This window comes from Pezoporus flaviventris, unplaced genomic scaffold, assembly GCF_033815535.1.
Source record: "Pezoporus flaviventris isolate CSIRO_AGI_PZ_B2104156 unplaced genomic scaffold, CSIRO_AGI_Pfla_v1 ptg000213l, whole genome shotgun sequence".
Taxonomy (NCBI): Eukaryota; Metazoa; Chordata; class Aves; order Psittaciformes; family Psittacidae; genus Pezoporus; species Pezoporus flaviventris.
In genome coordinates this window covers 13,950,994-13,976,539 of record NW_026892761.1, presented here as the reverse complement: position 1 = coordinate 13,976,539, position 25,546 = coordinate 13,950,994, and the positions used below count along the sequence as shown (strand labels likewise).

Below are 25,546 nucleotides of genomic sequence, written 5' to 3'. Positions count from 1 at the left end.
CTTGGAGCAGATTCTCCTGGAAGGCATGCTAAGGCACATGAAAAACAAGGTGCTTGGTGACAGCCAGCAGGGCTTCACGAAGGGGAAATCCTGCCTGAACAATTTGGTGGCCTTCTATGATGGGGCTACAGAACTGATGGACAGGGTTAGAGCAGCTGATGGCATCTACCTGGACTTGTCTAAAGCGTTCGACACTGTCCCACACAACATCCTTGTCTCTAAATTGGAGAGACATCAATTTGATGGATGGACCACTGGGTGGATAAAGAACTGGCTGGATGGCCGCACACAAAGAGTTGTGGTCAATGGCTCAATGTCCGGCTGGAGACCAGTAACGAGTGGTGTCCCTCAGAGATCGGTGTTGGGACCTGTCTTGTTCAGCATCTTTGTTGATGACATGGACAGTGGGACTGAGTGCGCCCTTAGCAAGTTTGCCGATGACACCAAGCTGTGTGGTTCGATTGATACCCTGGAGGGAAGGAATGCCATCCAGAGGGACCTTGACACGCTTGTGAGGTGGGCTGATGCCAACCTCATGAGGTTTAACCAAGCCAAGTGCAAGGTCCTACACCTGGGTCAGAGCAATCCCAGGCACAGCTACAGGTTGGGCAGAGAAGAGATTCAGAGCAGCCCTGTGGAGAAGGACTTGGGGGTGCTGGTCGATGAGAAAATGAACATGAGCCAGCTTCAGTGTGCGCTTGCAGCCCAGAAACCAACCGTATCCTGGGCTGCATCAAAAGGAGCGTGACCAGCAGGTCGAAGGAGGTGATCCTGCCCCTCAGCTCTGCTCTTGTGAGACCTCACCTGGAGCACTGTGTGCAGTTCTGGTGTCCTCAACATAAAAAGGACATGGAACTGTTGGAACAAGTCCAGAGAAGGGCCACGAGGATGATCAGGGGCTGGAGCACCTCCTGTATGAAGACAGGCTGAGAAAGTTGGGGCTGTTCAGCCTGGAGAAGAGAAGCTGCGTGGAGACCTCATAGCAGCCTTCCAGTATCTGAAGGGGGCCTATAGGGATGCTGGGGAGGGACTCTTCATTAGGGACTGTAGTGACAGGACAAGGGGTAACGGGTTAAAACTTAAACAGGGGAAGTTTAAATTGGCTATAAGAAGGAAATTCTTCCCTGTTAGGGTGGTGAGGCACTGGAATGGGTTGCCCAGGGAGGTCGTGAATGCTCCATCCCTGGCAGTGTTCAAGACCAGCTTGGACAAGGCCTTGGGTGATATGATTTAGCGTAAGGTGTCCCTGACCACGGTAGGGGGGTTGGAACTGGATGATCTTAAGGTCCTTTCCAACCCTAACTATTCTATGATTCTATGATTCTACTAGGCAACTGCTTTCAGAGATAAACATTTATGAGCTGTATGAAATGCGCTGTCCCAGAAGCCTGACCAGTGGCATCAATCTGACTCACAGGCATCAGCATTTACCCAGCACCCCATGTTACATCCATAGCTATTTCAAGATTTCCTAACAATCTATTTCCTTTGCTTCTTCAATCCCCTTCAAAATTCCCAGGGACACAGCATCTTGCAGCAAGACAGGACAAGTTACAAACAGCACGTTCATGGGAGATGCTGCAGAGGTGCAAAGAGAGAAGGGGCAAGTGGGTTATTTCCTAGAGTCATCCACCTCATCAGCCCACAAGAAGCCAGGCTGATGGATCATCAAGCACTGATGGTGCTGGTGATGGTTTGATTAAGGTCTAATCCAGCTACCCTGACTGGCTCAGTGAAGTATAGCTACTGGAAGCATGGTTTCATACGGAATCATGGAGCCAGCTCCTGATGGCTTTCAATCTTTTAAATTCGCCCTTGCTTCAGACCATGGTTAAAGCTGGCCCTTCAGTGGCTGATAACATAAGGACAAGAATTCCAAGGTTCAAACCGATTTCAGTATAGAGGGGCAGCTCATATTCCAGAGTTAAATCTTTCAGAACATTTCTTCAGCTGAAAGCATTTCTGTCCCCAGGGGAGAAGAGACGAGGTGTTCAGCTACTTTGAGCTGGAAGATGGTTTGCAAGTTATTCCAACAGCCTAAATCTAAACCCAAGCTTTTGCCAGTCATAACTAAAGAAGAAAACCCTCTCAAAATTCTAAGAAAGTGAAAAATCATCCACTTACCAGTGAGCATGCATAGAGTGCTACATACTCCTAGAGCAATATTAATATGTACTTGAAGTCCTCTTAATGCTCATGCAAGGTAACTAATAAATTATGTTATTTACTTTATTGATCTGGAAAGATTAAGGATATGCCTTTGGCATCACAGGCACTCGACAGCAGAGCTGAGGACTGATGTTTCTAGACTGACAACCTGTGACAATTCCATCAGACCGTGATGTTGTTCCGTGGGGAACGACACCGGCAGCTAAGTGAAAGGTACCACAGGAATCCTTCACCCAGCAGTTTATGCACAGAAGTATCGTCTGGAAACAATAAGGCACCAGATATAATGTGACCTTCTCTGAGGAGGCAGCACACTGAAGATCACCCAGGAAAGAATGATTATTGAGTACATGTAGCTAAGCAGGAGTGATAATACACACAGATACTTCTAAAAAACCTATTTCACAATAATTTGAAATGCTCTTTATTTAATGACCAATTATAATATTGCATTAAAAAAATGTAATTAGCATGAAGAAGAATTCAAAAGAGGCATGGGCAGGTGGAAAAGATGGGTTTTGTGTGAGATTTCCAACTGGCATGAAGAACAAAGTCCTGCAATGGAAGTGGTACCACAACCATCAGTAGCTGCGTCACTGCACAGGAGAGAGAAACATCCGCCAGGAGAAGGGAAAGCAAAGAGAAAGGCTCTATTGGCAGCAAAAGGCAGTGTAAATGCAGATGAGGGAGGGACAAACGAGAGAAGCAACACAATAATGGGAGCTTCAGCCATGGCCAGATGACACGAAAGACCCAGAAAGGAGACAAGTCAGTTTGGCAAAGCCTAGGTTTGGTTTCCAATTTCTAACACCTAACAATGTAGCTTCTTTAGATAGTTATGAAAAAAAGAAAAGAAACAAAAACCAATCAGAAAAATTACTTCAAAGTGTTATTTAACCCAGAAAAATTAATGAAAAATAATGGGTTCAAAGTCATTACAAGCTAAAATGAGCTGCTCAATCAGAGTAATTTCCTTGTGGCACATAATGGCTAGGCAGTATGCTGAATGTAAAATTTCCTAATAGACCTAGAGGCTTATTTTCAAAAGACAGTTATTCTCAAATCACTTGTAAACATGATTTCTTTTTCTTTTTTTTTTCTTTTTTATGGTGCTTTCTATGTGAGTGGCCTACAAATGACTAAAGCTTCACTGCACGTAGAAATGTTTTCCCTGAGAACCTGATTATATGTGCATCTGAAACACAGTCGCCAATACGTAAAAGCACAAGGGCAGTCAGGCACCTGTAAGGTTGGCAATGTTGAGATAAAGTTGGAAGGGCACCGTTCTAGCTCTTGATCCACAATACCTGTTAGCTCTGTGTGAACTGGCCACATGCAGGGGTTGTGAAAGACAAAATTAGTTTGTAGCCTTCCCCTGTATAAGCCAGAGAACTGGGACTAAAATAAAGCTAACATGATGCTGATGCTTCTGTGTGTCGTAGAATCATCACAGACTGGTTTGGGTTGGAACAGATGCTGAAGCTCATTCAGCCCCAACCCCTGCCACAGGCAGAGATCCCTTCCCCTAGAGCAGCTTGCTCCAAGCCCCTGTGTCCAACCTGCCCTTGAACACTGCCAGGGATGGGGCAGCCACAGCTTCTCTGGGCACCCTGTGCCAGCGCCTCAGCACCCTCCCAGGGAAGAGCTTCTGCCTAAGAGCTCATCTCCATCTTCCCTCTGGCAGGTTCAAGCCATTCCCCCTGTTCTGTCACTACAGGCCCTTGTCCAAAGCCCCTCTCCAGGTTTCTTTTAGGCCCATCATAAACCAACAAAGTGAAAGAGCCCACCAAATCTGACAGATTCCACCTGGGCTATTTCTTTGTTGTAATTCATTAAAAAAAAAGAAGAACATCAACAGTACCACTACACATCACATCACTACATCAATTTTCTACCTCCTATTACTGAAGACTGCACAGCACAGACTTAGGACTTCAATGAGACATTCTCATTTCTTTAAAAAAGCTCAAAAGAAATGGAAAGAATGATGAGAGCCAAAAGCTTTCGACCATATTTGAAGGAGAGAGCGCAGCAAAACAAAGCAGTCCTGGAGAGAAAGACAGACCAGCATTTGTATGAGGGATTATCAGGCATATGGGTTGAATCTGTAGGAGGATGAGGGTAAACACACAGCAAGGAATCAAGATTAGCATTACGAAACTGAGTGAGAATTAAAAACCAGCAGTAAGAGAATAACTGATTCTGAAGATTCCAGGAAAATCCACCACAAAGGCTTTTACTTTCTCCTGTTTTTCTTCCACTCTCTTCAGAACAGCAGCTCTTGATTTGTGCTGGAGGCAGATACATGGCCTCCAAGAATGAGCAAGGTTATTATATTTACTTGAAAGAAGAGCTCAGATAAAGAGCAGCTGTTGTGATGCCTACCAGTGATGCAGTGGTTCAGAGTGATGCTTCCATCCTAGCTCTCCACGTTTGCAGAGCGACTTAGAAACTAGCTTGCAATTATAAAAATGGAAAACAGGAAAAATTCCCATTATCACAAGTTCACATTTACAGATGTGACTTCATTTTTGCATGTTCTTAGTCACAGGGAGATCAATCTTGAGTGATCAGGCAAAAACTTCACAGTACATGACAATGCTATAGGTGTATAATAGACTCATCGCACCCAACAAACAAAACCTAATTAACCTTTGCACCAGCCAGTCCCCTCTAAACATCTCTGCTCATCATGGTTACAGAATCATAGAATGGTTTGGGTTGGAAGGGACCCTAAAGCTCCTCCAGTTCCAACCCCTGCCACGGGCAGAGACACCTTCCACTAGAGCAGCTTGCTCCAAGCCCCTGTGTCCAACCTGGCCTTGAGCACTGCCAGGGATGGGGCAGCCACAGCTTCTCTGGGCACCCTGTGCCAGCGCCTCAGCACCCTCACAGGGAAGAGCTTCTCCCTTTTATCTAACCTGAACTTCCCCTGTTTCTGTTTAAACCCATCACCCCTTGTCCTGTTGTTACAGTAGCATCGCTCTCCTCTTATGAAATCTCCACAGCTAGTCCAGCAGGAGATATTCCAAGCCCAGTGAGTAAAGTCCAGTGGTGTGTATAAAATGACCACTGGAATCAGGGCACCTGTTGAGCCTGGCTGGTCAAAGGTACTTGAAGTACCAGGGTGGCCTACAGAAGCTGTGTCTGCTAGTTCACCCTGGAGCTGACTGAGCAGCATGCAAAAGAGGGTACTCACCACGTTACAGTCAAAGGGAGTCATACGGCCAATGCACTGGGGAGTCTGTGCATACACACCCTACGTGTGCTGCATAAAACACTGGGAAACCTTCTGTACTTTGCCAAGCTGAAGGAGCAGTGCCAGGCACGTCTTGAATGCAGATTTTAATTTTCCTCTACAGTGATATTACAAAACAGTCTCTTTCGCACTTACCTCTCTTAGAACATTGTCACATACCCTAATGCTACCACAGAGTTTTTTAAATGTCCAGTGTCTGGAAGACACTGAGATGCTCTGATACTAACCCTGAGCCTGAACACTGCCCCACTGAAACATCTAGTTAAGGAAGCAGAGGGATAATGTGTTTGTAATAGCCTTGGGTTCATCATGCCTTTGGAAGTGTTATTTAAGGACACTGACAATGATCATCTGCTTATGAATAACTTTCTAAGTGATCCTCAGTACCTGACCAAGAGCTGACAGACCTTGGAAAGCACCTCCAGATGCTGGGAAATGAAGAAGAAATACTGACAATGCAAGTAAGTTGGTGCAAGTGTATGCAGGTCAGGCCGTGCAATGCTGCTGGCCTCTGAAATGCAACAGCCCTCCTGTACTGCCTCCTCCTCTGCCCTATCCCTCAGCCCCTGTGCTTCAGGGGACATTTAGAAAGTTCTCCCTGCAAATCTTCAAGCAGAAAGAGAGGAAGAAAAGAGATCCCCTGAACCTCACAAGTGATTAATCATCCACTGCAAAAATTCTTTCCAATTCAACCTTCTACTGCGGCTTTAATGTCCAACTACTGCCTTTTCCTCCACTCTTTTGCCTGGCTGCCAGGTTATCTGCACACATAGGTGACTGTATAACCTACCAGCCACAGCCACCACACATGGCCAACAGCATCCTTTCACACCAGGTGGGTATTGAAAGGAGACAAAGACCTTCACAGCACCTCAGGTGAATCTTGCTTTGATTCCAGGAGGGCTTGGATCACACAGTAATAATGGATTTCATTCTGCTTTTAATAAAGACCCTTCTTTTCTGAAGCTTCCACCCTCTCCCCTCCCACTGCTTACTTAAACAGGGGAGCCCAAGATGAGGGTCTGGCAGTGCAGCAGAGCTCTGCAGTAGAGAATGTACTCTAGAACCTGGGCTGAAGTTATCAAACTCACTCACTTGTGGCCTCATCCAGTTCTGCACCAGGTTCTTCACTAACGGGAAGCTGGTTCATTAGCAGCAGCCTGTCCCTAAAGCTGACATTTTAAATTCCTTTAAGTCCTGACAGCAAGTTTGGTGCAAATAAAGATGCTCTCTGGGTTAAGTGGACATCCACACACCTGGAAGTTCGATTTGTCTTCCCAGCAGGGAATATTTTTCAGCAAGAGCAACATCAGTGTGTCCCTTATTAACATCTAATTCCGGTGATGCACAAACTTGTGCTAGAAAGTCACTTTTAGAAGGCAGAGATTTGTTCAGGGAAAAAAAACCAAAACAAAACAGTTCCATGCATTCAACATGAAAAGTGTGATAAAACCCTCTGAAATAAATAGCACAAAACTGAATAAACCTGTCAAAGGAGTAACATTCCAGTCTATCAGAAGACAAAATGCAATACAAACAGATATGAAGTGGGATTAGATCTGTTTTAAAAATACATTATCTGTCTACAAAACCAGAATAGATTTCAGAAAGCGAAAGAGCCCCCTTAAATTGAGGGAGAAAGAGCCATTAAATGAACAGTTTTCATATGCAGCAAAACTGTGTGAACAGTAAGAGGTTTTTTCCTCATTTTCCATTAGTTTTTTTCAGTCTCCCCACCATGATTTCCCTGGTCACCTTTCAGACACAGGCTCATTACTGAGGTCTCAATATTGTTATGCACTCATGTCCCGTGAAGGTTCCTTCTTCCAGTGCTTATGTGCTACAGAAAAGCAGGAGCACTTTTCTCAGTCTTAAAAACATTTGAATTTCCTAGTAATCCCGATACCTTTTGCACCTGTATCATCACAACTGCTCTGATGTGTAGCTGAAATAATAGTTGGGTGAGGAAGTCACAGCTAGATAGGAATAATCACAGAGCACTAGAAAAGGAATGTCCCTACACAAACTTAATCCATCTCTCATCAGAAAACCAACCCTCCTTCTCCTCCCCTTCATATTAATCACATGGAACTCTGTCACATCCCAGGAAGTCATTCTGTGCCCATCAGGCTAAAGTAGAAGAAACTGCTTCCACAAGCTGACAGGATTCGCTCTCTATTCAAATTTTCTGGAATTAAATGATGGTCCTATTCCCAGTGTTACACATGACAAGGGAAGTTTATGACACACAGACCTCCAAGTTCATTCTGATTGAAACTGTGAAACCCTTGGGAAGTTCTGAACCTCCCCAGGAGTGATCTGTGAATGATGCTACTGAGGCTCAATCCTACAACATCTCAGATTCAAGCAGAAGTTTCTATACAGAGGGCTTACAGAATCAAGTTCATTTCCCTGCCATCATTTCTTTAACAGCAGCACTCGACTGTCCAAGTGTAATAATCAGCCCCACCTAATGACATAGCTACTCGAATTAAAAAAATGCAAGATCATCTCCACGCATGCTCAGAGAGATTCAGGCTGCAGAGGACCAGCAGGGCTTCCATGGGGCTCTCCAGCCATGCTCAAGCGCCCCTGTGGAGACTTAAACTGTGTTCGGTCCTCCAGATGCACAGGCAAGTATTCACATCGACTATTCAACAGGCGTGCCCCCTGTATGCTGTAGTTAGAACAACTGTCATATTGTCCCATGCAAACCAAATATGAAACAAGAAGTCACGAAGCTGCTCAGACTTGGGAAGTTGGAGCAGTTTTCCTTGTCCTGAGCTGATAATCACCTGTGCTCAAGAGGCTGGGCGGGTTTCGCGTGGTCACTTGTTGCCTACCCATTACTGCTAAGAACAAGCAAAACGGTTCCCAGGCAGCATGCACGAGGAAAAAAAAAAAGGGAAAAATAAAAATGTACCTTATAGTGATTATTACAGTTCCATTCTTTCATTTGCAAGAACTCACATTTTCAAGGAAGAAGAAATGAGCATCAAGAGATAAGGAACCATTAATGAGCCCTCTGCCTTGGTTTCAATTACAGTGTAAAATTAATTTAATGCACTTTAAGAACACAAGAGGTAATCGCTCTCTCTTGGTAAGAGGTTGCAATTTGCTCTAATAAAATGTCAATATAAATATGTTACTTTAAGACAGGGAGAACAAGTCAGTTAATTCAGAAAGAATGGGACAGATTAAAACAAATGCTATCAAGGAAACCAAATGGCAAAACTAATAAATAAAGCGTCTGAATGAAAATGGTATGGCAGAGAGCTGGTAAATCAGGCTTTAATGAGAAACTTGTTTTTAACGAGTGGTTTATGCTAATGATATGCACCCAAGTGACTAATGCTGTGAAAGATGACATTTCTCCAGTAATTCAGAGAAGAGGAGTAGTCCATGTGAGGAGAGATGTTTATGGCTGGAAGTGGTAAGAAATCTCAGATCAATGAATCAGAAAATACATACACAGACACAAGAGGTTAATAATGCTTCTGGATTAGAAACATGCTGGCAAAACAGGGAAGGACTACAGAGACTGGACAAACACAGAGCTTTCTGATGCACTGTCACCACAGCAAAGGCTGATGATGAGTCCCTGCAACTGGCCCTTCCCTCTGGGATCAGCCAAGACACTGGATAGAAGGAAATGAGTTCAACAGCTGTGCTTACCCAGTGGGTATCTGCTATATCTCCTAGCTCTCCTTTGGAGGATGCACTACTGGTGCCAAGACCTCCTGCTCTGAAATGCTGATACTCCAACATTTAACAAACCAATACACAAAGATTTGAGAGACCTTTCTGGCAACCACAAGAATCCAGTTCATCTCAACAGGAGCAGCAAGCACAAAACCATGCAGAAGATGCACCTCTGTGACGGGTGAGAACAGCTCCTGTGAGAATCTGACCTGAACTGAACAGGGGTTGGTCTGAACAGTCTATTTCTTGTTAAAAGGGAGCAGCTCCAAAATTCTCTTAAATGAACTAGAATCATCCCAGACTCGTTTGGGTTGGAAGGGACCTCAAAGCTCATCCAGTTCTGACCCCTGCCACGGGCAGGGACACCTTCCACTAGAGCAGCTTGCTCCAAGCCCCTGTGTCCAACCTGCCCTTGAACACTGCCAGGGATGGGGCAGCCACAGCTTCTCTGGGCACCCTGTGCCAGCGCCTCAGCACCCTCACAGGGAAGAGCTTCTTCCCAATATCAGTCGTCTACTTCCATTTTCCTGGGTCTTACAAAGGGAACTGCCTCCCAGCCTGCTGAAGCGGTGGCAGCGAAGCAGCTTCATGCATCTCTCAAGGAATTAAAGCTCTGCTGCTTCTGCCCAGGTGCCGTGCAGCAACACCCAAGATGTGTTAAACCCCCAGAAACACGCTGCCTAACACATTTCATTGCCTAATTACTCCCACATTCATGTTTAGTGCCCTTGTTAATCCAGTGCTCCAAGAGAACCACTTGCCTCGTTTAAACACATCTTGATCCCAATCTTCCTGGCACTGGTGTAAATCAAAACTCATCTCGCTAATGTTAATGGAGCTTCTGCAAGTGTCAGATGTGTAGGAATGGAAAAATTAGGCCTGTATCCCCAAATGAACATTTAGTCTGGCACTAGCAGTATGTATTTATTTTCTTGCATCAAAACAAAATATGCTTTTTCCCTGGTACCAACTCCAAGCTTTTAAGCTGTCAGTGCTGAGATCAGCCCTGCTTCCAAAAAACTTTTACGTTTTTTCCCTGACTCCACAAGGGGATCTTCGTGAACAGCTCTGATGATTTCCTTCAGACTAGAGGTTTGCTCATTCTATCCTCAGAAAGACAGCGATGCAAATAAAGACAAATACAGGGCAATGTCATTAAAGATAATCAATGTAATGAGTAGAAGACAGCAATAGGTCATCAAGAACATCCCAGCTAACAGCTTTTGAACAGATCACAATGTAATGTTGATTTTGTGAGTGTCTCTGTCTGTTGCTACCCATCAGAGAGAGGGCAGATATGACACCCCTCCTCAGGAGTTGGGATGTGGAGTGTCTGAATCCTATTCATATGGAGTTAATGTATGGTGGGAATTCAGCCTCATGACATACAGAAATCAGAAACTATAGGAAAGCTCCAAAGCACAGAACCACACTGTTCAGCTATTGCTTGGCTGCACATCCTTCATAGAGTCATAGAATCCCAGACTGGTTTGGTTTGGGAAGGGACCTGAAAGCTCCTCCAGTTCCAACCCCTGCCACGGGCAGGGACCCCTTCCACTAGAGCAGCTTGCTCCAAGCCCCTGTGTCCAACCTGGCCTTGAACACTGCCAGGGATGGGGCAGCCACAGCTTCTCTGGGCACCCTGTGCCAGCGCCTCAGCACCCTCACAGGGAAGCACTTCCAGGGTGCTAGCAATGGGAGATACTGTCAGACCACAGATCTGCTCGTGACGCTACCCCTGCTGTGAGCTGCAGGAAATACTGTCCCTTCAAGGAGTTAAGGCTGCGTAAAATTTGCCACTGCTGGGCACATTCCAGTGTCCTTCCCAATGGGCAGGCACTGGGAAACACAACACTGCCATTCAGTGAGTGAGGACAAGAATAAAAAAAGAAGGGAAAAATAAACTTCCATAGAGATATAGAAATAAGATATCTGCCTGTAAGTCCAAAGTGATATCTATTGAGACAGTGAGAATAAACACTAGACCTACCATAATTTCCTGTCCTTTTCCATGCACGTCAATCAAGAAAAATCCTAAACAATAAGCCCATCCAGAGCAGTGGCTCTCAGCATCCTCAGGCTCTCCCCATCTCTTTTATCAAATTAATATTAGTAAGAGATCCTTTTATAAAAAGAGATGACGTTCAGAAACAACAGCATGAGGGAGGCTCAGTGACTCCTCCTGCTGACCTGGCAGGTTAATGAAGATTAAATCAGTTTGCAGAAGTCAACTGCAGGTCAAACACTTCTGTGACACTTCTGAAGGACTCCGATCAGGCAGTGCAAATCAAAAGGTCATGAAGGCTGGCATTTTCCAAACTACGGAGGTTTTTCTTGGTTAGTCACAGAGCAAATATCCTTCCTGCTAGCATGACAACTTTCTTCCACCAACTCCAAAAGGAATGACTAAACCAGAAGAAACTACTAGATTTCACCTAGTTTCTCTGATCTCATGAAGAGACCTCTACTTATGCACTGGGAAAACCCTGGGAAGACTCCTGTCATGCAGACTCGTCCCAGCCAGTCCTGCTCTTCCTCTTTCCACCACCAGAAAGCCAAAATAAGGTATCTGAAATGGTCACATCTCTACCAGTTGGAACTTAGGGGGAAGGAAGAGAGACGGAGACACACGGAACGTTTGTAACCAGAGAATGAGTTAGATAAAGATTTTACAAGGACTTTTCAAAAAGGGCGGCCACGAGAGGATCGAGGGAGCACCAGAGCCACGGATGAAAAGGAGAAAGGGAGAAACGGCTCATGCTCCTTAAGCTCTCAGTGGTGACACAACTGCTTACAGCCCCACCTGGCGCCACACCAGCTCTCGGCAGTGAACTAACTGCAGGGGTGGGATGCACATGCATCCACCATCTTTCATGCACGGCCTTCTCTAATGGACTGGGGGATGCCTCCAGGTGAAGACTGAAAAAGTCCTCTTATGCTACCCAAGAACTGTTAGGTGGGGTTTTTTTGAGGCCTCCCAGAAGCTCTGTAAGTGCAGATGCAGAAGGGATCACGAGAAAGTACCTAAAAGTACCTAACTTCTGCTACTGCCAAAAGACAAAGGAGTGAAAAGCATGGGGAAAATGGGATAGTGCCTCGAAAAAGAAAATAAATCATGAGCCCCTGCCATTTTAAATCTCTAAAGAAAGACTCCACAGGCAGTGATGCAGTTATTTCATATTACAGCAAAGCAGCAAGAGCACAAGGTGGTCACCGTAAGTTTGGAATGGAGAGCTACCTCCATGGATAGCATGGTCCATTGCCATTACCAGATCATCTCCTTATGGCTCATTTTGAGACTATGACAAAAGTGATCCTGGCAGTGTTCAAGGCCAGGTTGGACACGGGGGCTTGGAGCAAGCTGCTTTATTGGAAGGTGTCCCTGCCCGTGGCAGGGATCAGAACTGGATGAGCTTTAAGGTCCCTTCCAACGCAAACCAGTCTGGGATTCTGCGACACGTGTTGAGGAGCCCTTTTACAGCCACTCCTCTGTGTTACAGGTAAATTGGTTTCTGACACCTTTGCTGTCAAAGCAGGCCCTGGAGTGATATTTAAGTCCTTACAAGTGTTGTTAAAATCAGCTCTAGATTCCAAGAAGGAACCCAGACACTGTCATCACTGAGGGCTCTACCTTGTGAAGCAACCTGGAATGGGAGCATTGCATCTTAACAATATGTCTCAGGCTTGCACAGTCTGGTCTATCCGATTTATCAGTTTGGTCTGTCCTGGACTAATTGCAATAAAAGTCAGGAATAAACTCTACTAGTTACTTGAATCACACCATGAGAATGGTGTGATATAAGAATCGTGCCCCGCTGCGTTCACTGCTAGGCTGACACAAGATCTCTTACTTATCTACTTTACACAGTTGCAGAGAGAATGAATTTTTATATGAAGTTAATGTTGCTTTTTCAGTGACGTTCTGCCACTAGCAAGAACAGTCCCCAGGACTGACAACAGAATTAAGGGAAAAGAGGAACCACAGTGATAAATAACCTGTCTTTAAAAATTAACAGTCTACACATAGAAGGGTCCTAGAAACTGTGTTCTGCCTTTGTAATCCTCCTTTTAAACACAACCAGATAAAAAGGAAAAATAAAAAGGAAGGCAAGAGGCTTGTTCTTTGGGTAGTAACTGTAATCAAGTTGTGTCACCACTGCAGCTTTTACAATACTGGCATTATGCTTTGCAGGGAAAAGGAGACCCACATACCTTTGGTTGCCAGCCGGACACAGTTGATTTTTGTTTCCTGAAAAATACAAAAACAACAGAGGAAAACATCAAGATGTGTCATTTGCCCATCTACAGCAAACATACTTAAAAAGGAACTAAAACACGCATTTTTCTTGCACTTCATTCCTGAAAATAGCACCAACAGTTCTATTTGCATGAAACACTCCATGCTAATGGACTTGTCCACAGCTGCTTTCTCTAACTTGAGAAGAATGACAACACATTCTTCCATACTTGATGCGTGAGTAATGGATCCCTGATTAACCAACAAAATTCACCGGTTAAATGACCTGATCTGTAACGGGCAGAGAAGCCTTGGGTCGAAAGCACATGCAAGTGTACATCTGATTTCCATGCAAGTTCTGCAAATTGGGTATTTATTTAAACACACAGCAGGCAGACACTGGAGCAGCCATTTGAGGAGTGGAGCTCTCTGCTATGTATGGGAAGCAGAAGAGCTGCTGTAGGGCAGCTCTGCCAAGCAAGCTGCTCCATCACAACCCACACCACTGCGGTGGTTCAGTGCAGAGCTGGGCTAAAACCCAACACGTTTGTTCCATCCACCTCAGAGCCCACAGATCCACATAAAGAGAAGCCTGGATCAGAACAGCAAGGTTGTGCTTGGCTTAACTAACAGCTCAAAGGCAGCAGCCTTCTGAGGCCACCTCCACTGAAAAACCTGCTTTTTGCTATCCCCAGCTCCTCATTCTATAGCCGTTGCTGGCATGGGTCACTTCTGTCCAGTCCATGATTGCTATCCAAATCTGAATGTGTTGCTTTGGTTAAAAGCTGTGTCAGGCAGTCATCTGCTGCAGGCTTCTGTAGCACTTTTATGTCTTTACACGCTTTTGTACATGTCTCAGGTGTAATGAGTACTGCATAAATTACTGTGTGGAACAATGCTACATTAATATGGATGCTGCCTGTGCTCTGGAAACAACAGCCTAACAAATGCACTGCTGAGCACCTCAGTCTGTCTGTGAGCAGAAAAATGAACACTGGGAAAAGCTGTATTTGCTCACAGAGAGAATCTGTTCCATCTGTGACAGGCCTCAGCCAGAGCAGAAACACACAGCCCCAGCGTGCCTTTCTCTTCATATGCTGCACGTCAGAAGGGGACAACTGCAGGATCCACACTGGGACACACAAGAGCAATTCCCTCTGATGCCTCTCTATGCATGCCTGAAGACATCAGCCAGCCACACTACCTGGCTATAAGCAGCCCTGTGTATAGTCTAGAAACAATGAGCTATGCAGAAGGTCAAACTGTCCCTTTCATCTTGCCTTCAAACTCTCTCAAAGAATCCCCGGATCACCAAGGACAATTCACATCTATTAAGGCCATCTTTTCCCAGGCATTGAGCTCCCAGAGTAAGACTGAAGCACTGGTAATCCCAATAAACCAGAGGCATCTCTTTGGTGCACACACCTTTCTCTCCCTTCAAAATCATCTCCCCTACACAACCTGTACATCCATCAGCACTGCAAAGTCACCACAGCTGTACAACAGAGCTCCCCATTCATCTCTGCATGTGTGTAATCAGTCGGAATTGCCAGTTGATGCTGAGAACCAAAATCTTTATTGCTAGCGATGATATATGAAGCAGGAAAAACACAGCTCTGTTTTCAGTGCAGAGCCTCAGCACACAATGCTGGGAATTATCAGACAGACAGATCCTGATGGAGTTTACAATCTATGACAAGGTGACCTGGAAAATGTGTGATGAAAATTAAAATAAAGACCAGCAAGATGACATTTGTGCAGTCTAAAAGGAGGGGGACGCTTGATAGCATTTTGATGAGGTCAATTTCCTTGCTTTCTGTTAGCTTCAAAGTGTAGCAAAAAAGCTGGAGTAATCAGTCAATGCTGAGAGAGGAAGAGGTGAGAGAACAAAACCTGAAATGTTGTTAATGATGCTGTAACTGATCTCATCTGAGCATGTACATATTCCTGCACATTACCCTCCCACAGGGCAATTTGGGAAGACAGGATGTGTGTTCTGTCTGCATCTACTAATTGCTGCATTTAGCACAGACAATAACAGTTATTCCAAGACCATGATCAGGCACTGCCAAAAGCAAGGGCAATCCATCACTAGAGGAACAAGACATCTGGACTTCAGAACTTCAGACTGCATCTTCTGAGAAGGAAAACATAAAAGAAATGTTCACAGACACAGGCGTCCACCTATGAGGGATGCTGAAGCTGAAAGACTTAAACTTTGTCCATAATCCTGATTAGGGCTGATTATTCCATTGATTTCTATTGATCAGCCCATTGATCAACCCACTGCTCATCTCTTTGCTAAATTACAGAAATACGATCTCTTTAAATTTACTATATTTTTCTTTGATGCTGCAAACCGTGGGCTTGAACTTCTCTACCAAGAAACAGAATACATACAACTTCTGATTCAGACCAGGGGCTTTCCTGCACAGTGAGAATGGTTCTCCTTAGCCAATTGTAAAGCAGGAATAAACACCACAGGTAATTCTTCATTATCTATCCTGGTGGCTTAAATCAATTATACAAGAAGCAATGAAGGAAAGAGATAATAACAAAAGTTTTGGAAAACTAAAAATAAAATCCCCAAATTTCAGTTTCTGTGTTATTTCTAAATGTTCTTTCAAATGCCTTTTATGGCTGCAACAATCTTAATGATGACCCAGGATCTTACATATACTTCATCTCATGGCTGAAGTCAGACAAATAATTTCAGATCTCAGCAGCACTATTAATTCATCTCGGTATCACTGCCAGGTTAAGGCAGCCATTTATATCCAGTCATTGAACAATGCAGGCATTGGGAATGGGAAACCACTGCATGAACACGTCCTACAGCTCTTGATCAAACCTTCAGACAACTGTATCACAGAATCCCAGCCTGGTTTGTGTTGGAAGGGACCTTAAAGCCCCTCCAGCTCCAACCCCTGCCACGGGCAGGGACACCTTCCACTAGAGCAGCTTGCTCCAAGCCCCTGTGTCCAACCTGGCCTTGAACACTGCCAGGGATGGGGCAGCCACAGCTTCTCTGGGCACCCTGGGCCAGCGCCTCAGCACCCTCCCAGGGAAGAGCTTCTGCCTAAGAGCTCATCTCAGTCTCCCCTCTGGCAGTTTAAAGCCATTCCCCTGTCCTGTCCCTACAGGCCTTTGTGCAAAGCCCCTCTCCAGGTTTCTTGAGGCCCTTTTAGGCACTGCAAGGCCACTATATTCATTTTGGAAGACTGCTGTATTCATTTTCTATCATGCTTCATATCCAGAAAGCTTACTACATATTAAGCCCACCTACATGTTAAGTAGAACATATTAATGTATATTTGTGTTGCGGAACTTACTTCCCTATGAATAAAGCATGATCCCTGTATACGCTCACTGAAGGCTAAACCCTGGCTGTATTTGTAGGTTCATACACCATGGACAGAGACCACAGCAGGACAGTGTTGCAGAGTGCTGGCAGACTGTTCTTGGAAGACAGACTGGACCTATAGTTAGAATGAGCTGCAGACCCTCTGAGGAGCAGCCAGACTGCCCTGAGGAGCCTGGTGAGCCCTCACTCCCAACAGCTCCTTCACAAAGACTTGAACCTGTTCTAGCATCCCTCTGAATCTTCAGGAAGTTTGTTAACATTTTGTAGTAGTTAAAATAGTTTGTTTCATGCAGTTTGTGTCTTTCTTGAAGCAAGGGAGCTGATGCTGTCTACTAATTACTTAGGTTCCTAAAGGTGCATTTCACGGAAGCACTTGGATGATAACAAGACAAGTTCTGCCTCTGTCTCTTCAGTGTTTGGATGGGAACAATTTGCTGCAGAGAAGGGCTCTGAGGGCAGCAGGACATATGTTTATGTGACAGCTGAGTCTTCACAACCTAAAAGGTCAGCTGATTTTTTTATTCTTTTCTTTTCAAATGACAGCTTGCTGTTTACAGCCTATGAACAACAATAAAGCAGCCCAGCTTTTTCATCCATCTGCTTTCGCACCCACCATTTTTGCTTCCCTTTACTATTATTACGACTGTGCATTGTTAACCAGCTCCTGCCTTGTCTCAACACCAGTGAGAGCACCCGTCCCCAGCGCGGGGCTGCGCTGCCACAGGCATGGCTCCATCAGGCAGCTGGAACGAACGTCTGCGGGTGCACAGACAAGTAATTAGCAACCTCCTCTTGGCCTCAGGGTCAGCTCCAGTTCTCCATGTCCCAGAGCTATACACAGAGCATGCTTGCTGGGGGCTGCTTCACACAGCATAGAAACCCTGGGGAACATCTCAAGGAATCACAGAATCCCAGACTGGTTCATACTGAAGGGACCTCAAAGCTCCTCCAGTTCCAACCCCTGCCACGGGCAGGGACCCCTTCCACTAGAGCAGCTTGCTCCAAGCCCCTGTGTCCAACCTGGCCTTGAACACTGCCAGGGATGGGGCAGCCACAGCTTCTCTAGGTCAGTGAACTTCCTTGTGACTTGTATCACAAGCTTAAGGAAACTGTTAGTTCTCTAATGTAGCTCTCTAAGACTAACATAAACCTAGTATTGCCATTCCAGTTATCTTTTAGTATCTGTGTTACTTGGGGAAGGGAGGTTTAACAAAGTGGTAGGGCTTTTACTATTTACAACAGTTATTTCAGTGATACATAGCTAATCACTGAATACCCAGACCTCTCAACCTCTCAGATATGAGGTAGAATAGAGAAGGATTGTATTTACTCTCCAAAAATCATTCAGGTCATAGAATCATAAAATCACAGAACAGTTTGGGTTAGGGACCCAACAGCTGGGAAGGCACCTTCACAGGTTCACACACTCTGCCCAGTATGGCCAACCAGATGTGGAAACAGAAGCTTACACGGACTGAAGCGCTTCCACAGCTGCTTTATTTCTGCCCCAATGTCAGATTAAGGAGGAGTAAACATAAGTGGACAAAACTGCACACCTGAAACCCTACAGAACTGAGCTCCCCAAAGCTGTTTAATAGCTCACAGCAGCCATGGGGCAGCCTGGGTGACACTTCATTTGTCAGAACACGGCTCATGCTGAAGTACCCCACTGTTTCTTCCATGGCCCATCTCTACGTGGATGAATGTCACCTCTCTACTGACAGCTCTATCCATACCTCCAAAATGTCCCAGAAGAACAATGCTGTGTACTGTGAGCAGACCTGTCAGCATCTAGACATCCAGCCAGAAGTCCCCTGCTAATAATGAACTGCCTGATTGTGCATGTAGTACAAGTCATTAAAGAGGAAAAAAAAAATCAATAAGAATCTCTGTAGAGCCTATTATTGCCTCACAAATAATATTCTTATTGATTCCAGTGGTGCTACTTTTCACAATCCTGGCCTGAAAACATCACCCACCCATCGGACCACCAGGCTCACATCATCTCCAGCTGAGCTAATAAGGCCCTGCCTCATCTCCCACTTAGAGGAAAAATGGCCAAGAGTTATTGATTGCAATGGTGCCATTGCAGATTTCACGTGAACTCACTGAGATGAGTTAAACTCCCGGAAGGGTTTTCAGGAAGCTGCATAAAAATGCTGGCAGGTTTCACAGAGCAGCCAAAGAGATCTCCCCCTCAGAGCGTGTTGCTGGATCACTAACCATAGACTGTCACTTGCGGCAACCCACATAAAGAACCTGGGGACAATAAAACCTGCAACATTTGGATTTTGATTTTTAAGTCAGTATAAAGATAAGAGAGGATAAGGAGCAACAGGGTGTTGCCACACATGCCTTGCCTAATGGAACCACAGAATGCTTGGGGTTGAAAGGGACCTTAAAGCTCATCCAGCTCCAACCCCTGCCACGGGCAGGGACACCTTCCACTAGAGCAGCTTGCTCCAAGCCCCTGTGTCCAACCTGCCCTTGAACACTGCCAGGGATGGGGCAGCCACAGCTTCTCTGGGCACCCTGTACCTGTGCCTTACACCTCTTGCAGGGGGATGAAGGCTGAAGGAGCTCATGTTTTGAAGGGGCTGAGCTGGGGAATGTTTATCAGTGAAGGAAAGCTTCCTGCGCTGTCACGCAGCCATCTGTAGCAGGTGGCAACAGCACAAGTATCAGTTAACTACCTGCAACAGCATGTGTGGACATCCTGCCAGAGGAAATGAAACCTGTTTTCCAGTCTTCATCCTGTGTCATTTCTACTGCTAACTCCTTCTAACAATTATAAAGTAACTAATGCTGCTTCTCACCCCCACTGGTACAAAGCCCGGAGCTTGTATTTTCTTTCTCTCTTTTTCCCCCTCTTACTTCAGGCTCTGACACATTTCAGCTCAGCATCTGGCTTTCGACAGCCCCTAGGAGGGAAATTCACACAATTTGGAAGCGTTTTGTATAACAAAGCTCAAAACTCTTCTGTTTCACACATGTTCCATTTAGACCCCTGTCTGGAAGCAGCACCACACTCACCAAACTTCAGGCAACTGCGCACAGAAAAGAAGTCAGCCAGCGACAGCGATCTCATTCAGGCTTCCAAACAAGAAGCCCAGCCCTGCACCAGGGAAGGCAGAAAAGCTTGTGATCTCATTTTGCAGCAATCTGCCACACTTGTTTTGCATCCAGCTGTTAATTATGTTCCTTTCACTGTAACAACCACAGCTAATGGCTGCAGAACAGACGAGAACACCAAATGAACACAAAGTACAGAAGAGCTGAAACAATGCAGAACTCCTATAACACTTCCAACCTCCTCCTAATCAAGCTTTTTGACCACATACCGAATGTTTCTTCAAATTAAGCTCTCCCCAGAGCCCTACATTTCCAAAGGAAGCTGTTCTGGTTCACTGCATGGAGGGTTCACACTGCAGCTTTCAGATGTGGACAGGAGTTTTGTGATTCCACCCCTGTCAGTGATTAATGAAACTACAAAATATCCTAATTAAAACCTGGGTGGCAATGTTGTGTTGAGTTTTTCATGTGCAAGGGAACACGAGGCTGTATTGCATTTGTGCTAAATTGTTACTGCCTCAGGGTTTTTGGGTATTGCACTATCAGAAACGCCATGTTGCAGTCAGAACTATTAGTTGGCTCTAGGAAAAGCAGTCAAAGCTGCTCAGGTTATAGACACACATCAAAACCCATAACTCTTAAACACAAATTATACCCTTACATACAAATATATATGAATGAAACAAAACTTAACTATTTACAGCTAATGTTTGAAATGTGGGGATTTTAACACAAAATTAGAAATGTCACATCTACTCTTCTGAAGATCTAGATCCCACTCTTGGCTAATTCCTGTATAATTTTTCCCTTAGCACTTCCAGGATGTATAAGCATATATTGCACCAACATAAATTATTTTTGCTTGCTCAAACAGGAATTTGCTTTGCCTGGCAAGAGATTTCTCCTGCTGCTATAGAATCATAGAATAGTTAGGGTTGGAAAGGACCTTAAGATCATCCAGTTCCAACCCCCCTGCCAGAGGCAGGGACACCTCACACTAAACCATCTCACCCAAGGCTTCGTCCAGCCTGGCCTTGAACACTGCCAGGGATGGAGCATTCACAGCCTCCCTGGGCAACCCATTCCAGTGCCTCACCACCCTAACAGGAAAGAATTTCAAACTTCCCCTGTTTAAGTTTTAATCCGTTACCCCTTGTCCTGTCACTGCAGTCCCTAATGACGAGTCCCTCCCCAGCATCCCTATAGGCCCCCTTCAGACACTGGAAGCTGCTCTGAGGTCTCCACGCAGCTTCTCTTCTCCAGGCTGAACAGCCCCAACTTTCTCAGCCTATCTTCACACAGGAGGTGCTCCAGCCCCTGATCATCCTCGTGGCCTCCTCTGTACTTGTTCCAACAGTTCCATGTCCTATTTATGTTGAGGACACCAGAACTGCACACAACACATATATATAACACTGTACATCATATAAACTGTGTATCATTGCATTACAGGCTCTTTTGATTAACCTATGCTTAAAACATCCTTTACAACCTAATGTTCCTATCAGAGCAGCACAAGCAAGTCATCCTTTTCTGAATCCTTAGCACCTTATATGTAGAGTGTGATGCAACCTGCCAGCTCCAGAGATCCAGCAAAAGCAGGAACCACACATCAGTGCTGCTTTAATCTAGAATGCCATGGGATCCAACATTTCCATCCATATAACCCATTTATGGCATGTTGTACTTAAGCAAATAAAGTTTCTTCTTCCCTGGGGATCTATTCACTAGCAATTAACTATCACACAAGGGGGAACTAAGTAGACACAGACACACATAGATAGTTCATAATTTCCTTTATAAAGCCAAAACTAAAATTGAATTAATTGAGCAGTGCTGGAAGGAAACTATCAACTACACAGGAAACAAAGGTGAAAAGCAGCAGAGTATTAGAGAGATTTGTGCTTATTGGGCACACAGCAGGAACTCTGCAGGAGAATGGTGATAAATGAAGGTAGTAAACCACCGAGATATGTTGTGAGCATTCACTGGCATTGTCAGCCTGTTAAGGCAGTGCACAGTCCTCTGTGATGTGCAGCACCGTTCTGGATGCAAAAGACACTATCCCAAGTGGAGACCAAAGCCTCCACCATTCACCTTTGATTGAGTCTTTCTAATTCTGCTCTTTCAGAGGTGATGTCTCAGAGAATTTATGTACATTAAGGTTAAGATTCATGGAAGTACTGGCACATGTGTTAATAATAGACTTGGCTACCCAACTTCCTGATGCCATGTTAATGCTCTGACACTCTTCATGAGGTCAGAGGGTCAAATTGTATCATGTTATGTGATAATGAAAAACAATCAGGGGAGTCAAAGGGGAGGAAGGTGAATGCTTAGTGTGGATCTGGTCTGCAGACTGTTAGCTGAGCTGGCCTGGAACAGGAGAGGTAAAAGAGAAAGTCACAGACTGTCCTAGGCTGAATAGAAGCATGAAAAGAGGCCTTCCCTCTTCCTATAAAGGGATCTGGTGGGGCATTATATGGATGTCATCTGAGTCTGAGAATAGGGCAAACTCTTTTCTGTGCAGTCTCCATTTTGAACTTAGTATCACAAAGTCTATGTCCAGGGTATTCAAAAGGAGTAAGACAGACATGCACACAGACATACAGTATGAATTCCTCAAGTGGACGCTCCCAATTGTAAGTGCTACGTTATGATGTAACCAAAAGCAAGCTACAAGGTAATCCAACCTCATGGCTTTTGGGTAGTTCTCATCTCATATCTCCTCCAAATTCACAAGAACTGAGATATAGAGACTATCAAGGTATTGCAGTTGTGTCTTTTAAAAAGACAATAGCCCCTGCCTGTGACATTCATACATATGCAAAGAAAAACAAGTCCAAATGCTAAGCAATGCGTTTCATAAATCACATGCCAACATGTGCTTTTAGAGTCTGGCTCCCTAGTAGGCTTCTTGTTGGATTTAGACATCAGAGAGAGACTTGAGAGAAGGACAAGTAATGGCATGTTTAATGTACATTAAAGAGGATAATAAGGAATTAAACTAGCATCCAGTGGAGAAAGAAGGAAGGAGAAAGACAAGGATAACCAGAGGTGCTCATATGTACAGATCCAGTTTCAAAATTTCACTTACTCCATTTGCCTTGCTCAGAGCCTGGAAGTATATGCTGTAGCTTTTCAGAGGAGAAAGTGGAGCATTCCAGTAGCCATTGTAGGTTTTGTTGTCACCCACTGTGAAGGGCTGAGTGACAGGCAGGTTGATGGGTTTCAGCTCGGCTGCAAAGTAGTGTGGTGAGTCCAGACTGGAAGCATTCTTGTAGCTCACTGGGACAGAGAAGCACTCTATGATGTCTGCAGCTCTCCGTGCTTTCTGCAGCTTCTCCTCCTTGACAACCAGTTGATAGACACTAGGGGGGAGAGAGGAAGGGAAGATTAGAGACCCAAGAGCCTATAGTATCAAGAGTGTTTCCAACAATAGAAGACAAACAATAAAGGAAAGTAAGAAATACACAGGTAGAACACTGCACACACAGCTCTTACGCACCAGTAACAGTGGCAGTGGCCACTACGTGGGCAAGATGCTGATCACTTGTTCAGTTGACTTAGTTGAATTAATCAAGACATGCTTTGGTGAAAACCAGAATAATTTCAATAAGGAGTGACTAATAAAACATCAAACTTATAATGGATATTCCATGTGCTGAAAGCAGATGCTTTCTTCTTCAGCCACCAAGTTGAAACATAAACTGCTTTGGCCAGTGATTGTGGTAGAGCAGAGCATCAGAAAGTGGCAATGGGGTCCAGGTCCTTTTTGAAATGGCTTCAAGGTGCAAGGACCAGTTTAGATCAAAAAGATACTCATATCTTTTAAGAATGTAACTTTTCTTGGCCCTCCCTCGCATGTCTTTTTGGGATATATCCTGCAATGCAGAGCTCTCTAACGTTAATTCCTGATGGCAAGTCTTCCCCTATGCTCCATCACTAAAATGTTAGCTTATATAATGAGAAGGGGGCTGAGCAGCTCTCCCAATTCACTTTTGTTTCAGGAAAAAACTCTTCATATTCTTTCCAACTCTATGAAACGTTAAGACTTTTCAATTCCCTCTAAGCTTCTGGCCTCTATGATATGCAACAGCAATCTTGTTAGTTCTAGCTCACTATTTAAGGCTCAGAGAGGTTGCAAGGCATTCAAATCAGACTCCCAGACTGGCTTGTGTTGGAAGGAACATTAAAGCTCATCCAGGTCCAATCCCCTGTCACAGGCAAGGACACCTTCTATTTTATCCAATCCCAAACACTCTTACTTTCTGATTACAGAAAATATTTCCTTTATCTATAGACATAAATATACATGGCTAAATATCAGTTAATCTCCTTTCAGCCTACACAGAGGTGAAGGGATTCCTCCCCCTCTCTCCCAAGCAGTGTTCAAAGGCTGCCACTCCTTCTCTTGGTTATCCCACTTACAAACAATGACCCTATGGACCCGTCTGTCTTCGGAGAAGGGGAAGCTCCCAGGAACGTGGATCACCAAATAACTGCACTCTTTCCCTAATCATTAGGGACAATCATTTGATGACATTCTCAGTTTCTCCTGTGACAACATTAATATATGCTCCACCAGCACGGGCACTCTTTTTATCCTGAGCAACAGTTCTGAAATGTATAGACCCTGATAACAGATACTCTTTTGCCTGTATTCTTTCTCATTTTCACTTTCCTACTTATCCATTGACACATTTCTTCCTTTCACAGGGATAACGCACTCTTCAGCAACCTGAAATTTCACTTTATTCTTTTGGTATAACTTGAGGTGTTTCTGGAAGCACAACTATATGTTTATGTGCATTCAACTGAAATATAATAGATGTCCCATTTGTGTTCAAAGTTAAAACCCCATTAATCTCCTGCCCAAACACTGTCTCCTTTCCCATGAAACAAGTATCTGAGCTGGAGCTGCTGTCACTGTTCTCTCTAGCGGAACTCAGGATGAGTGACTGACTGCATTCTTGGCACCTTTATCCCCACCCACACCACCTGACAAGCACGTTCATCTCTGGGTTCCTAACCTGCCTGACCTCGTGACCGTCATCCTTCAGCCTCACTCTTCTCTCTGTTATTTGGTAGTGGTCAAGAGGCCACTCTCTGCAAGTGGGCAATGGAAATGAGGAGATCTCCAAGTGTTTGAGTGGCCAAGAGCATGTCTTATTTCGGAGATTACTCTGGACGGATGATTAGTGCTCTGAGAAATTGTTCCTGCATAAAATAATTACTTTAGGTCTCACTTTCTGATACTTTAATCCCAGTATTCTAATCTTCCAGGACCCTCCTGAGGCCTGGATTCACCCCTAGCTAGTGCACAGACTGATGCCATCTCATCTGTTTTCCCTTTCCCTGCTGTAGTTCTGTTTTTCAGGCTGTGCTCTCTCTTCCTCTTATCCAGTTTTTACCTAGGAGTCAGAATACGGGCATTTTCAGAGATCAGCTTCCCTGCACTAACCAGTGAGGGGCTGCAAGGCACATCAAGTGCTTCCATACCTGCTACCACCAGCATTCAGATGCTCCCATAACTCTTTGCCTTTTCACAGGAGCAAAAAGCAATGATCCTACATCCGAATGAAAGTCCTGTGAGAATTATATTCTTTAAAGCTTTAAACTAGATGTGTTGGGGCAGGAGGGCATCATTCCACCCCAACACACCCACTCAGTTGCCAGCACCTATAATAAATGCTCAGAGCGATGCAGAGATATTCCAGCTGCTCCAGGCAATGAGCCGGCT

At 44.8% G+C, this 25,546-nt stretch overlaps 1 protein-coding gene across 11 annotated transcripts in view; it reads right to left on the bottom strand.

Annotated features, from left to right (window-relative positions):
* The window catches only part of PTPRT (protein tyrosine phosphatase receptor type T), a 469,312-nt gene that overhangs the window by 82,106 nt on the left and 361,660 nt on the right, over positions 1-25,546 (bottom strand). For 6 of the 11 annotated variants that reach the window (XM_061441416.1, XM_061441421.1, XM_061441420.1 and 3 more), the window contains exons 12-14: positions 22,901-23,174; positions 13,343-13,379; positions 8,224-8,280 (exon numbers count right to left, since the gene is read on the bottom strand). In XM_061441416.1, the coding sequence (XP_061297400.1) occupies positions 8,224-8,280; positions 13,343-13,379; positions 22,901-23,174 (368 nt within the window). The remainder of the gene's footprint in view (positions 1-8,223; positions 8,281-13,342; positions 13,380-22,900; positions 23,175-25,546) is intronic. The other 5 variants (XM_061441419.1, XM_061441425.1, XM_061441422.1 and 2 more) reach the window with 2 other exon arrangements.